Source organism: Agelaius phoeniceus, chromosome 1 (genome assembly GCF_051311805.1).
Source record: "Agelaius phoeniceus isolate bAgePho1 chromosome 1, bAgePho1.hap1, whole genome shotgun sequence".
NCBI classification, from domain to species: domain Eukaryota; kingdom Metazoa; phylum Chordata; class Aves; order Passeriformes; family Icteridae; genus Agelaius; species Agelaius phoeniceus.
The window spans coordinates 18,892,048-18,908,129 of NC_135265.1; the positions used below are offsets into that span (position 1 = coordinate 18,892,048).

The window sequence follows — 16,082 nt, forward strand, 5'->3', positions numbered from 1 at the left end:
TGGGAAAGGCTGTCTTCAAGTCAGTCCCGTCGTAAGTCGTTGCATTTATGTGGCTTTTCACATATGTCCGCAATTTTTAAATTTTAACATTATTTAGGCTTCAGTTGCTTATAAATTAAACTTCTGTGTGAATTTTAATTGATGATTTCTAATGCTGAACTTGATTTCTTTATCTGTGTACCTTAGGACATCGGCTGCCTAATTTATGGCTCATAGAGATTCTGGCAGATTTTGCCAATAGCCCTTTGCGATGGTTGTTTCCCCTTCCTCCTACCCTGGCCCTTGATCAGATTTGCAATATTTTATGCCACCAAACTGTGAGCTGAAGTGTTCAGACAATGCTCATGATTTCAGCTCCTTTCATTAGGAAGGTGAAAACATTTAGCAACGTGGTGGGGCTACACTTACAGTAATCTGTTAAACTTATTGGAGTTTAACTGAGATGCTTTTAAAGTTTTAGGATGGGATGTGTCTTACATGCAAAAATCTTGCTGATGCTGGCATCTGAACGAAAGACAGTGATGGAGGGCATTCCTATATTCTTTCAAGGAGGCTATGTACTAACTCAGCAGTGAATTACTATATAGGTAGTGGCATGTTACAACCTCCCTGAGGTCTTCTGAGTCCCGAGGTAGTAATAGCTCATTAAAATGGTAGTTAATGAGTATAAAGGGATCATTATACGATCTCCTACACGACGAGTAGGGCTAAATCCTAACTAGCTCAGTAGAAAGTATTCTGAATAAAGAAGGAAAGAATTTGACAAATGCTGCTGGTAGTTCTTTATAAACCTAGCTATTTAAAACATGTTTTTGAGAAAAATATACATAGAAATAAAATTTTAATAAATTAATCCCTTTTTAGGAATGTATTTTAGGGCTTTAGAGGTATTAGTATCCTGTATAATCTCTAAGTTACCTTAACACAGTGTACTGAAGCATCTTTGATTAAAAATACACAGCATTTTGCCACTTCTGATCAGTTGGGTTTGAAGTTAAAAAAAAAGAGAAAAATTATTTTAGCTTATGACTGCTTACATTTGATGTTTTTTTAAGATCACAGAATATTCTGAGTTGGAAGGGACCTTCAAGGATCAAGTCCAACTCTTAAATAAATGGCCCATAGCTCAGGATTTGTAGACATTTTCTGTTTTATATGCCAAAAATAAAGAGTGAAACAATTTTGCCTTGTGGTAGGTGAGTGGCATTCCCCAAATATGGTTTTATTCATGGACAATATAACCACCTCACACATGAAGTGGTATCTTCTATTTTTTTCATTTAACAATGGTTATTTTCTGGAAAAATGTGCTAAGAATTTATTCAAACTGGACAATGTGGATTTTGCAGCCATGAGATGAAAAACTACTCGATCTCAGTAAATGCTTCATGTCTTCTTTCAGACTCTAGGAGGATAGACAAACAGATGAAAGACTGTGGACTCAGGTACACCTGGATCTCACAGCTCAGGTTCAGTGGACAGACCTATTGCTAAGTGTCCTTAACCTATTACTGAGCCCTTCAGTAATATTATAGGAAAAGTAGGGTGGAAGCAAATAGGAAATGTATTAAGTAAAAAAAAAATATATATTGTAAACATATATATATAAAAAAATATATACTATATAATATATGTATATAATATATATTATATGTATATAATATATAATATATATATTATATATACTATATATAATATAGTATGTATTTTTATATATATAATATAATATATATCACATATATATATTATACATAATATATATAATATATATAATATTGGAAGAGAGGTGCTCCTGCTTTCTGTCTTAAATGAATAAATTATGCCTGGTCTGCATGGATGTGGTTTACTACAGCAGCTCTACCCTATCCTAATTTATGTGTTTTTGTTGCAGCATTTAAGGATGTATTTATAATAAACCAGATACAGAACATTTTTAAAGGAACAGTTAAATTAATTTTTTTTTAAAGTTTTACTTGTGGAAATTTCTGCTTGTTTTTCTTGTTCAGCTTAGTCCTTATTTTCATCTGACATTGTCAAGCAATCTTGCTTATCATATCTGTTCTCTATTACCATCTTTCAAGGTTAAAGCTGGTAATGGATGGAAAAGTATTCTAAACTCAAATTATATGGATGCCTTACTTGTGATCATCTGCTACGGGATGACTTTCTTAGTTTGGAGCAGCTGCTGTGTAACAGGACAAATAAGCCTAATGCCTAGTGGTGCAAATCATGGAGTGGGGTCCCATGGGTTTTCATAGCAAAGAAGTGTTTCCTGCCACCCCTTTTTATTTGCCACTCCTTTCGAAGCCCTTTTAGGTTCTGTGAAATTTCATGGACTCTTCCGGCATGAACATCTGTCATCTTCAGTGTGACAAGAATATTGTCTTTCAGCTAGGACCTTTTAAACTACATAAACAGATGCAGTAAAGCCAGTTGGAATATTTTCAGAGTAATTATTAAATTGATCATCAAAAGGGTATTTAAATGCTAAAATAGAAGACTGTTAGTGACTTACTGTACCCTGCTGTGACAGAGCTGGTTAAATCGAAGTCCCGCCTGATAAATGTATGCAAGACTTGCTTGTGAAGGAGACTTCAGCAGTCTGTTCCAGTGATATGCTGGTGTTGCTTATGAGATGTTTTCCTGGTACCTGACTTGAATCTTCCTGTGCTGCCAGCTGACTGATAGTGCTTAGCCCCGGGTAGATCAGACAAAGCAATAATTAAAGTTTTCCTTTAAAGCTACCTTTTGCATATTTAAATATGTTATTTTCTTGTGTCAGCTGCCTTTTCTGTAAGCTTAAGTCACTCTTGTTCTTTTTGTTTCTCTGAACAAGTCACTGTTCTATTCTTCTAGACCTCTTGTTAGTAAGATTTCTTTGTTTATCATCTGAACATGTTCCTGGCTGTCTTTAATTGTATTGTTTGAACTGGGTGCAGCAATCTGCTGAGGTCTTACAATTGCTGTGTGACACGGCACGGCTGCTTGTTGCCATACTGCTCGTGTCACAGTGCTGTGCGGCACAGAAAGGCAGCATCGTGCCTCTGACTCACCCTCAGCTTGTGATTTACTGATCGTTTCTGCCTAACTGCTTTTTTCTATCCTATGTTTTTGTCGTTGATGAATTCCGTCCAGATGTAGACCATTAGTCTTTCATTCAGGAAATAATGTCATATTTTTTAACAGCGATTCTCCGATTTGTCCAGATCTTTTAAAACTCTAGTTCTCTTTGACTGCATCGTGTAGGTTTTTTGGGTTAGTGTTAACTACCTGATTAATCATGATTCTGTAATTCACCTACCAGTTAAAATACTGACTGTGAGCTTGGGACACAGGCTTCATAAAATCCTTTTTGATACACCTTTTCATTTTTTACTGTTAGGGCCTTTGAATATTTAAGGTATGATTTATTTTTATTTTCTTTCCATTTTGTTTTGCACTTGCAAGAGAAGCTGTATGATACCCATGTTTTTGTTTAAAATAAGGTTGTACATTAAAAGCATTACTAAAGTCAGTGTAGAGAAATGGTCACACTATTCTTTCCAAACTTATTTAACTCTGTTTTTAAAATGCTTCATGAAGTTGAGCAGCAATTACAAATATAAATTAGAGCATTGTGTAAACATTAAGGGCTGCTGGGGATGTAAGGTTTTTACACCTTTGTTTTTAAACTAGTATGTGTATATATGTGAAAATATATATGATGGATGTATCTGGGTGTATGGGCATATAAATTGTTGTCCTTCACTGCTGATAAGCTGAAGAAGTTGCCAATAAATAGTTAATGTTTATTCTATAAATTATTGCCTGCGGGGATTATTCACCTTGTAAGTGTTGTTGATGCATAAGATAATGGGTATATTTTTGAAAACTTCTGTGTTGAAGGTAATTGTGATTTGTTTGCTTCTTGTATGGCTTTATGTTTTCATTCATACCTCCTATATCCTGTCCCTCAAATGCTCTTTCTTCATTTTTTGGCCATCAGAAGGAGGGTAATAAACACCTTTCATAAAAATATGAAAAGTTTCAGCAATTGAAGTTGTAGACACAGAAGTGACAGTAACTGTTTAGGTGACACAGGAATTCAGTAATTAGAAGCTTAAACAATTTTAGGGGGGGTTATTATTTATTTTTTAAATAGGTATTTAGTTGTCATTAAGATCTTAGTCTGTAGTTGTTAGAAATCTCCCTGCAAAAAACTACCCTTGAACTGAAATCAGGGAAGAGTTTTTTTGGAAAGATGTCTAGGTGTGTCAAGTGTATGGGTCAGTTCTGGTGGAAGGGTGTCATGAGAACAGGAATAGCAAAAGGAGGAAGAGGTAAAGGTGTGGTATGGATGTAGCCTTGCTGATTTTCTAATTTTCTTTAATTCCTTACCCTAAGAAAAGAAGCTGGAAACGTTCTGAAGCAGAAATGTACCAAGAGGACTATATAAACAGTCAAATAGCAGCATATTTTTGGCATTACATCATGGGAAGGGTTGGAACTTGTCAGATGCAACACCCTAAAATCTTTGCTCATGCTCCACAGTGGTGAATGTGGACTGCGTGCAGCTGTCCTTGGGTCCAGTGTCACCTCTTGTCAATCAAGGGGCTGTGCTATCTGAGAGCAAAGGCATTGAGCATGAAATGCACTGCAGGAGACACCACATTTTGCTTTCCCTGCCAACCTGGGCTGCAAAAGCAATAGTCTTTCTTTGTAGCAACTTAGTTCCTCTGAAAGTGTTGCAGGATCAGGAATTTTGTAGGTAATGTTTTTATGTGAAAGCAGTAGGCTGGAAATCTCAGATGTAATAGGCAGATTTTTAAGACAACTCACTAGAAACAACTTCATTTAGACTATAAGGTATGTGCACACACAGATATATAAATATTTACAACTATCTATATTATAAAAATATGTAACATATGTAACTGTGTAAACAATAATTTCATGTATCAAATAGAATAAAAATAAATACGTAATAGTGTTCCTGGAAAAGCATGTGAAATAAAGATTATCTATGAATTCCTTCATTTTGAGCTATCAGAATAGAAAACTAAACGGAAATAAAATACAGCAGTAGGAAGAATTTTTTATTAGTTAATACTGGCTTGAGTTTTCCTCAGTTGTTGTTTGGTAGCCTCTATCCATTGTGAATTTGAAGAATAATTCTAAAGCTGTGGAGAGTTGATGAGTGTTCTCTGCATCTCAGAGACAAAGTCTGTATTAAAATATATACTTATGGTTGTACATGACACTGTTCTCTTGGACAGTGTAATTTTTTCTAAGTAATCAGTTTCTGAAAAAATGCAGAAGGTAAAACAGTTGAAAGGAAGAAAAGAATTATATATAAATACTGTTGTTCTAGTAGGTGAAGAAAACCTAAGCCCATACAATTGTGCACATATGCTGAGGAGAGCACTTTTTTTGGTTTCTCAAGCATGAGGCAGCAGAATTTTCATTCATTTGGCATGCTAGGCTGAAAACAGAGTCTTCTTTCATTTGACACACTCCCCTGGAAACAAACATGCCAGTGAAGGGATTGTGCCAGTTATCAGAAGCTTACAGGAATACATTGTGCTGGTTTGTATTCATTTTCATTTCATGAATTGCTTTAAAACTTAGCAGAATAAAAAAGCATTAAAACACCTTTTTAGCATTATTTTTAGTTCCTATGTATTTCCCTGCTGTGCTGTCATTCAGTTTAAATCAATGGAATGTTGTGAGACACATGGCTGAGTTTGCAGCAGAGCACATCTCTCCTCCTCCCTGCGTATGCTCCGAGTATTCATCTGTAGACAAGCAGCAAATTTGAGTTTTACTCATTTTGCATCCTTGGAAAAGATGAGTGTCTTAGAAAGAAGTTCAGTAAAAATAAAGGGTAATTGAACAAAGGTTATGCAGTGAGAAATTTAAGCCAAAACTCAGCTGGTATCTATTAACTATGAAAGTTCACAGATAATGCTTGGTCTTCTGGGAGACACTTGTTTTCCTTTCCTAGAGTTATATTCTTCAGGATTGCCAGCAGGTCCTTCCCACCTCTGGAATTTTCTACAAGATTCTATTTCCCTCATAAATGTTTTTCCACATGCAGACTTGGCAAATTCAGGTGTACTTCTTGGAACTAATCTGGTCACGGGAGCTTAAATTAAGACCAGGTTGCAGTAAGTATGTGTGAAGTAAATCTGGGAGTGGTATTGAGGGTCTGTGTCAGCCTGTGCTAAAGCAACGAGGGGGTAAAGAATAAGGAAAAAGGGTCTTAGCTATGTGGTTTCCATCCCATGAGTTACCTAGCGAGGGGTTGTGGAGTCTCAGCTGTCACTGTTCTGTCTCCATATGTTAATGAGGCACTAAGGAGGCAATCACCCATCCCGAGTTCCTTGATGCTGCTTAAGGAATGAGGACAGTGGATATTTAATCGTTGACCTGCAGTCACGTTTGTTTGTTCTCTGACACTTAGGGATACTCGTTTTCTATGGACTTCACACCAAGACGAACAAATAGATAGTATCAGTGTTGACACAACGTTTAATAGATGGTGGTAGCTTCTGTCCAGTTATCTATGCCTGCTTGTTTGTGAGTTTTGTGGGACAGGGTGTACATCCTGCAGTTTGACATCATAGCTGAAAAACAGGTGATTGTAAATTTACAAAGCGTACTTTGTTTCCTACTATTCTGCTTCAGCTTGTATGGCTGATGCTCACCGGAAGGAAAGTAGTGACTTATACCCTCTCTTCTACACAGAAGTACTGAATGAAATATTTTTATCAAAGAAACCCAATACATTTGAATTACTCTAGAATTAAAAAAAAAAAAGGAAAATTAGAAAATCCAAACACCAAAGCTTCATAGGTTTGATTTATAGTTTGGGAAGGCTGAAAAAGGCCTCATGAAAGCTTGCCTGCACTGATGTTGCTAACAAGTTCAGACTTGAAATACAGTCAGCTGGTGCTCTATACAGTTGTCACTTTTTGCCATGTAGCTTCAGTAACATGGCTGTGGAAAATTCTACACAGTCATTCAGCAGCAGTGCAATGAAATAGATATACTGATGTCATTTTCCTTTCACCCATTAACTAGTGATTGGACAAACTGCAGGTGAATAGAAATGTGATTTCTATCTGCATAGTTGGTTCTGGGACTATGTGCCCTTCCATTGCTAATAAAGATACTGCCACCTATTTGAAGACATTGGCAGACATATTTAAAACCCAAGATGAATTGAGCACATTTACTGCGTTAGAAGCAGTTGCTAAATTGTGAGTAACTAAGTCTTGTTGTATAACTGCATTGCACTCAAGGGAACAATTTAGGTTTTGAATTGTGTATGTTGGTAAGTGAAAACTATGTAGACATTGATTATTTTTTCCCCTTGACCTAATCACTGTTTGCCTATGGCAATATCTGATATGTCATGTGTTCACCAAGAATTGTCTTGGGAACACAATGAGGCTTTTTTTTTTAGCTTCATTAGTAATCATAGTTACATTAGGAATGGAAAGCAATGGAGTAATATGCTTGTACTGTGTACTGCGCCAGTTGTTTGATTTATTGTAAAGGTGGCCATGAACTCTGTGGGACTCTGAATTTGTATAGGCAGAGGAGGAGACCAGATTTAAAACTTGGTGCATCTTGAACGGGAATTTAATTTTAAAAGAATGGAAGGCAAATGTGCATTTATATATTTTATTTATTTTTTTGTTGTGAAAAATTCCTTTCTGTGTTCCTACTTATATATTTGTATATGAGAGAACTTTCCTTGGTAATACTAGTGAATTTGGACATGATGCTGAGTAAAATGAAATTTAGTAATGTGTTTTTCATTGTCAGAATTCAACAAGTTGCCAAAAGTACATCATAAACAGGAAGAAGAATGTTTCTTCTTCTGTCCAACTCTTTGAATCTGACATGTATTGCCCTTTAGACAAAAATGTGAAAGTCCAGCAGAAACCTTAAGAAATGTGTTTGACTTTTGACATTCTGTTGATTTATTTAAATGTTAATTTTGTTTCTATGCTAACATACTTGTTTGAAATATAAGGGATTATAAAAAAAATGTACAAGATTTAACTTTTAAGTTCTGCCTAGAGGTCATGTAACTAGGCATGTGGACATTCTGTTTGATGAAGTGTTGGGCATTAAAAAAGGAACACTTGCATATTTCCATGCATAAGAAGCCAGACTATGGCCTACCTAAGTGTAGACTTGCAGTTTTGTATTTCTGAGAACCAATTCTAGCACAAAACAAAGAGATGATCAACCTTGGAACTATGATGGGACAATATTGCTTTGAAAAGATATTTATCAGGAAATAAGGTGGTACTCATGATGTTTGTATCCACCTGAGGGTGACAGTGTGACAGGCTTCTTTGCACCAATTGGTGGCAAAACTTGCAAACCTGAAGCAGTGTTGGAGAAATCAGTGAATCAGCAGCACTTGCTGTCTGTGACATTACCAGCTCCTTCTGCTATTAATTGAGGTGCCTCTACAGGTTTTACTTTTCCCTCCTTAGATGTAACTGAGATTGAGATTTTGCTAGTAAACAAAGCAACCTAACATGTTGTTTCTTTTAAACAAGCAAAACCTTAGTGTGGTCATGGCTTTCTCTAGTCTCTAGACTTGTGTTGTAATATGTAAAATAATGTCTTAGTCTGCAGAAAACACCAACTCTTAACTCTTTGTTTAAAAGCGTTAGCTTTTATGGAAATGTTACTGAAGAAGGCCAGCAGAGTTAGGTCTCTCAGAGCAGCTGATGAGCAGCATCAGTGTGGGGGGTGTTTCTTTATTGGTTGGAAAGAATCATTCTTTATAGCTTATTTAGAGTCACACACTGGTAGGAAGGAACTTCTGCAGAGATGAGAGTCTTTTCTTAGAAACCAATGACTTCTGTTCAGGGCGGGTTCTAGAGGATCTGGAACGCTGCCTGAAGATGCCTAACAGTACCTATAGGTAGCATTAATTGGCAAAATATTTCAAATATACAATGGTCCTCTGTGTTGTGTTTGGGGGTATTGTTGAGAATGGGTTAGCAGGCAGGCTTACTGCTTTAGAAATTAATATGTGCCAGGTGTAATGGAATAATTGACAATAATATCCCATTATTTAATTTTTTGTTGATATTATAATACGCTCTTCAACCTTTTAGAGGCTTAATTACAATAAGCTGATATGTTGATAAAGATCACTTTCATGGTTTAGATAAAACCATGGCCAGTAAAATATTGCCTGTTTTTGATTTGCTATAGTAGTGTTTAAATAATTATATTTTGTTTGAAGACAAGCCCATGTTGTTTATGAAGTGGCTGACTGGGTTGGTAGATGAGGGGAAACAAAACAATCTCTACATTATTTCTGGTAACTAAGATGAACCATCTGGTTTTGCAAGTTTCTAAATTTGTAAGTTTATACATTTATTTCAACTTCTTAAGGTGAAACAACATAAATATTTAAGCAACTTTATCATTTCAGAGTTGTCTTGGGATCTTTTGCCTTGCTTAAGCATTGAACAGATAAAATACCTTTTATCTTGATCTCTTACACAAACAATCCTACTGCTCCCAAATAAAACTAAAATTTCAATTCTTCAGATACAACTGAAAACACTGTAACTTCTTTTTTGCTTGTTTGTTGTTTGAAATAATTGGAAGAATATTGCAGAACAGCCTTTAATATGTTTTATTAGGTTTTTAACTGATAAAGCATAATCATGAGCTGTTAATCATGGGTGCTCCAAAAGTAATACCCAGCATATCTAAATGTGTGGTAGAGAAGGAATAAGTTGTAGTTTATCCAAAATACAAATCTAGAGGTACTCATTTGTCAAGGTTATCATAGACTCAATCCCTAATTTTTAAAAGATATTTTTACATCTCATTTTCACATGTATTTCATATAATTCTATAAGTCCATATCTCAAGGATTTAATATTTCTTTGAGCTTAGAATAGATATTTAGTCACTGTCTCTTCCTTCCCTTTAGCTGAGAGTTAAAAATAAACCTGTGAAACAATGGTAATATGAAGCAACTCATTGGCAGTAATCAAGCTGGAAGCAAGTTGCTGTTTGAGCAGAGGAATTCTGCTTTGGTGTGCACATGCCTTAGAAGTAGCCTTTGAAAATGGAAAAATTTAAAAATGGATGTGTGGTATTTTCAGGAGAAATCTTCTTTCAGTAGTAAAAACATTTTCCTTTGACAGAGAAGAGACTATGGAAACTTTGGTCTTTTATTAGGGGAAAATACGAACTTCCTTAAAGATAGTTTCCATGCTGTATTTTCACAAATTCTACATTTCTCCTACTTTTCTCCCTCCCCTAGTTCAGTCTTTTTCTATTATTCACTCTGGGCCCAAACTTGTACACAGCATTTTAATAGCCTTATGTTATAAAACCAAAATTAAAGTAATGATATATAATAAAAAGCCTAGTAGACTAATTACAGTATTGAATTAATTATTATCTTATTTCACTTTGTTCTATACCTAATTCAGGTCTGGGTTTTTAATCCCTGTTTATACTGTAATTTTGAGAGAAAGAATCTACTTAGGAGTAAGAGAGATACTTAGGAATAGTATATATAAAATCAAGAAATAAAAATTGTCAGATAAGCAGTTGATTTCTAAAGTGTTGCCTTGGACATGTTAGCAGTAAAATGCAAATAGTTCTGTTTAAATGTTGTACTTTGTGTATCTTCTGGTGGGGATTACACCTATATGACAGAATACAGCTCTTGGTATCTTCATTTCTGGATATCTTTGCAGCATGTACTAAATAGCAGTCATTATTCAGAAATTTGCATTTGTGCAGCTTAGTTGGTACATAATTTTGTGTTTAATTTTATTTTTTCTTCCAAAATGCGTGCAATTCTTGTAATGGTTAAGGTATAGATTGATGTCAGTGCTACAGTATAGCTCCAAGACTGCAATTTAAAGCTACTTTAGAAAAATACAATTCTTTAGACATGGTGAAGCTGAAGTTGAATGGAAGTCCTATTAGGAGTGAATTGCATGTAAATATTAATAAGGGAAGAGTTCCTAGCAAGTCCTGAGTTTGGGAAATTGAGCATGATAATTTGCTGAAATTATGTCTGTCTTGAAGATATGCAGATGCAATAATTTTCAGTTTTCAGTTGAACTTTTAAATGGTGCAGAAGGTGCCTGGGCTAGGTTTTAAGCAAGAAAGTGTTTGCAAGTATTGGCAAATGTCATTGTAATGGATGTATGGTAATGAAAGGAGTTAAGATGAAAGATGAATTGAACTGAATGGCTGTTAAGTCATTTAGGCTGGGCTGGTTGCAGGTTTGGTTGTTAGATGTCTCAAATTACATTGCCTTAGTTCCTACACTTGGTTGGCTGCCTACAGATCTTCAAAAAGTTCAGGGAATGGTTTCTCACGATTTGCTTTGTTTTCCTCTTTTTCAGGATGCTTCATCTGCAGACATTCGGAAAGCATATCGAAAGCTTTCTCTGGTTCTACACCCAGACAAGAATAAAGATGAAAATGCAGAAATACAGTTTAGGCAAGTAAGTAAAATGTGTGGCAATAAAACTTTTAGGGGAAAACAGAATTTTTATGTCGATGTTGTTTTAGTAAGAACAGTGGTACACCTTTGAAATTAGTAAGTTAAACATTGAATTACAGTTTTGCTGATGTGGCTAGACTAAAACCAAGTACACTTTTTTGGAATTAGCTTTTTCAATAACTTGTATTTCATATTTACCTGTATATTAAAAATAATTTGAACACAGTGCTTATACACTTAGGAGGTAAATATGTTTTCCACTTGCAAAAGCAGTGGGGAAAATTTTTGATCAGTTCTCAACACAAGTCCTAGATAGGCATAATTTAATGAAAATAATTCATTTTAGTTATTTTTGAATATTTGTAGAGTGAAATAACATGACTCTGTAATTAGCTCTACCTTTAAAAATATACCTCGGGCTGAACTCAGCTTACTTGATTTTAGTAAGATCTTCAGGATTTTCTACCTGAGACAAGACTTGGTTTGACAGATGTGAGGATGGGAAGAAAGTCTTGTATAAGAGTTGCTTGTTTCTGTCTGATGACATTTGTATATTAATATATTACTGTTTCTTTTGCACACTGGGTTTGCCTCTTAGTGGTGTAGGGAAAAGTAAAAACTAGCAAAGGTCATTTGTTGGCAAATGTAAAAATGATACTACTGTTCAAAATTTATAAATTCAGTCATAAAGTAAAATTTTTCTGTGTTTTTTTTGGTGTTTTGTTTATTTGTTTTAGTTGGTGGCCATCTATGAGGTTTTAAAGGATGAAGAAAGGAGACAGAGGTGAGTTAAATTGCACAGGTTTTTAAATAAAGCATTCATACCAGTGCTATATTCAAGCTCTATTTGACTTAATTGTAACACTTCAGATTATTCTTTTGCATAATTTCAGTTAGTAAAATCTATGTAATTGTTTAATTAAAGATTGTATATGGCTTAAATGGCAAAGTGGTGTTTTTGCATGACATAGACATACTGTTTTTTCTCCTTTAAAATTAGTACTTGAAAACTTTGAAAACTAGCTGTTATTTCAAGCAATTTTAAAAAATACTTAACAGCTATATCAGCTTTTTTGTTCAGTTGTCAATTTTTAAAAACTGCGATTAAAAAATATTGGCCATTTATTCAAATGCCAGTAATACCTCCCTGTATCAGTAAAAGGCTTGTTGCATGATATTTAGGGATTATTTCCTTTGTATGCTGTCTTCAGCATTGTTTTCTGTTGCTTAGTTCATAGGGTTTTTTTTTTCTTTCAGATGTAATAGTGGAAGCTTTTAACTATTTTTTAATAAATGCTAGTTGTCCTTGCTGGTTCAGGAGCTGTTCCAGCAGTACCTGAAGGGTAGGATAAGGAACTGGAAACCTGGGGCTAATTTACTTTCTGGAAGATTATTTTGAACTTTTTTTCCTGTTTTTAAACAAATAGGAGTTTCAACCAATGATTATCAGAAAAACTGAGACACTGAAAGACTTTTGCTTTTGGGTTGGTGTTTTAGTAGATCATCTTTCGGCTTACAAGTCTTTAAACGGGGTTTTATGAGACATTTCTTGAAGGGATTTTGGCTTTGTAGATGTCTTGGCAGGAGTCCAGGGTTTATAGTACAGATTATCTACTTTTTTGATAATCCCCTTTTCAAGTGTCATGAAAATGTACTTCATGGAAGCACTTTTGGAAATTTGTGGGGTTTTTTATTTCATCCTTCTAAAGAGAATTTAATTGTGAAGTTACACTTAACAAAAGTTTAAAAAATGTTAGCTAAATGATTTCAGGCCACTTAAAGTGAATTATCCCCCAGATCTTCCCAACTTTTTGTTAGTAGCATTGTTTGCATGCACTTCAGAGTGTTGTTTCTCTGAAACTTAGTTCCATCGTGGAACTTGTAGGAATTTCCTTGCAGCTGTAATAGAAGTTTTTTGCACGAAACTGTGATACAGTAGCTTGCAAAAACTGTGGTTTATGCCTTGCATACATTACAAAGGTGACTAACTTACTCCAATATTGTTAATTACTGCATCAGTGATTCAATGAGAAGCTAAAGCAGGAGCAGATTGTTCTATCTTAGATTAGTGATTTAATTGTCACTAACTTATTTTTTACATAGGCAATGTCATATTTTTCTTGCACAATGTGGATGTATGTTTGATACTGATTTTATAGTTGAATTAATAGAAATGTGGTGGATTAAACAGTGTTTATTTTCGGAGGATTTTCTGGAGATAATATGCAGAGTTTAGAAATAACCTGTAGAGCAGAGCTGTATGGTCTCATTGCTTGCAAAGCCCTGTATTGATCAGGTTTATTGCACAGTGTAATGATAATCTCTCAGCTGAGCTCGTAAATGGAGGGTGGCCTGCAAGGCGTTGTTGTAGCACGTTTCTAATACAGGTCTTCAGTAAGTGTGATAGGAGCTGCTCTCCCTGTTCTATTGCTTCTGTTGTTAGGTAACTCGAGCCTTACTTGCAGCTGCACAGCAAAGGAAAGGGTGGGAGTTACTACTTTTTGGAATCTTTCTACTTTACATGTTGATATTTGGTTTGAATTGCGTGTGGCAAGGGACAGAGTGAAATAGGCTCAAAGCTGACTCAGTGCCCCTCCTGCACTGGGCAGAAACCACTGCAGCCTCCTGCTGGCAGTTGGGTGGGAATCCCTTCCCAGCACCTGAATGCTTTGGGGCAGGGTTTGTACCACTGAGAGGAGAGCGAGCTGCAGGCTCCTGCTCTGTGCAGTGAAGGCAGCTGTACCTGGCTCTTGCTGTTCCTCTCAAAAGTGATGTAATCATTCCTGGTATGTGTACAGAGAGTGGAGCCAGCAAGAGCGGGAATAAGGTCCTGCACTGTACGAGAGAGTGATGAACTCATTTTGAAACAATAAAATCCCTTTTCCGTGAATGTCATTCTTGGTGAATGTCAGAGGTGTTGTTCGTTTGTGTGAGTACAGAAACAGTGTTTAAAAAGGCAGATCTGTTGGCCAGCTACATGTAATTATTTTTCTAAAGCCTTTGCATTTTCTTATTTATCAGTGAATTTTTTACTTTATCTGATGGCAGAAGCCTTTGTTAAAATATTACAGTTACTCTACTGACAGTGATACAACTGGGCTTTAAAACATGATTTTCATTTTTGAGAAAGTCATATAGTTGCTCATGAAGTATACCAGTATCATTAGTAGTACTGCAGAATATGGTAGTTACTACCATGTTAGGACTTCTCTCCTACACGCTTTGGAGTGAAACATGATCAAAGCATTCAAATATTCTGACAATGAACATACATGCAGCATCATTTAATGTAGCACTGTTTAACATTAAATTATCAAATTAAACATTATTAAATTAAACATATATGCAGCAGAACACAATATTTTATGTTTTGTCTACACTCTCCAGTGTGAAATTCTACAGAAAATTTTCTCTTTAGGTTATGTAGAGATGGGTGCATTTCCTGCCATACACTTCACCTTTAGGGCATTTGTTGGTAAATCAATTTGACAGTGATAAATTTTATTAGCCTTTGATTATCTCAGTTTATGAAAAATAATTTTATGCACTTTGGTTAATTGTAATTAGACATAAAAGAAATCTTAGGTCTTAATTTCATTGTTTGTTACCTTTGTAAGGAGCTTTTTTTACCTACCAGGCCTATCCTCTGTAACAATGTTGGCTTGATTACAGGAAACAAAACATTTGCACAGGGATCAAAATACACTTGTGTAGAGTAAGAAAGGTGTCTATCTTAGTTCTCATTAATAATTAAATATCTGTATTTGTAGTATAATTGTTCTGGCTGATGTTGTGCTGGATGTCTTTGACAGCTTGAGGAAAATAGGCCTCCCAAAATAAAAACCACCAGGGCAATCTTTCTATAGTTCAGAATAGTCCTCATTAATTCAAGGTTATAGTATATAAACTATATCAGATCTCTGAAATTATTTGAAATATGAAATGCAGTGGCTCTCTTAAAGGGAAAAGTAAATTATAATTATATTAAGATGGATGATACTGTAATTAGTTACTACAGTTAATGGATTTTTTTACTTGCAATGTAATTGATTCACAAAGAACTCTAAAAAGTATTTTATGAAATAAAATAGAAAAAAAAGAAATGTTAATAATCTTGCAATTTGTTACTTTTAGTACAGGACTACCAAGTCTTTTATAGACTGCTGAGTTTTAAAATAAATACTCAGCATGGTTTTAAATGGGGAATGTTTTTGGCTTTCTATTTCTGTACCGGTGCTTTGGGGTTTTTGTAGCTTGTTGAGTGCTACATTTCAGAGACAACTGGTAGGCATGCTCATACGTGAAAAATTTGCTGTATTCTGTGTGCATATGTTTGTGGAAGAAATCCTGCAAATGTATCTTTTCTTTTCAGCTTGTTTTTTTTTCCTACATAGAGTTACAATTAATATAGGTCGCCAAAAGAATGCTTTGTAATTAAATTCCAAATGTAGTTCTTGATGCACACAGATTAACTGTCTTTCATAGTTAATATAAGTGTCTATACAGGAAATCTTTTATGAGAAACTTACCTTTAATTGAATCACATTTGAAATTTGAAAATTAAGATTTAAAATTATGGGAG

At 35.0% G+C, this 16,082-nt stretch overlaps 1 protein-coding gene across 1 annotated transcript in view; it reads left to right on the top strand.

Moving 5' to 3' along the window:
• DNAJC1 (DnaJ heat shock protein family (Hsp40) member C1) overlaps window positions 1-16,082 on the top strand; it is a 106,974-nt gene that overhangs the window by 26,308 nt on the left and 64,584 nt on the right. Inside the window, exons 2-3 of the mRNA XM_054647238.2 lie at window positions 11,400-11,501; window positions 12,238-12,284. Coding sequence (XP_054503213.2) covers window positions 11,400-11,501; window positions 12,238-12,284 — 149 coding nt within the window. The remainder of the gene's footprint in view (window positions 1-11,399; window positions 11,502-12,237; window positions 12,285-16,082) is intronic.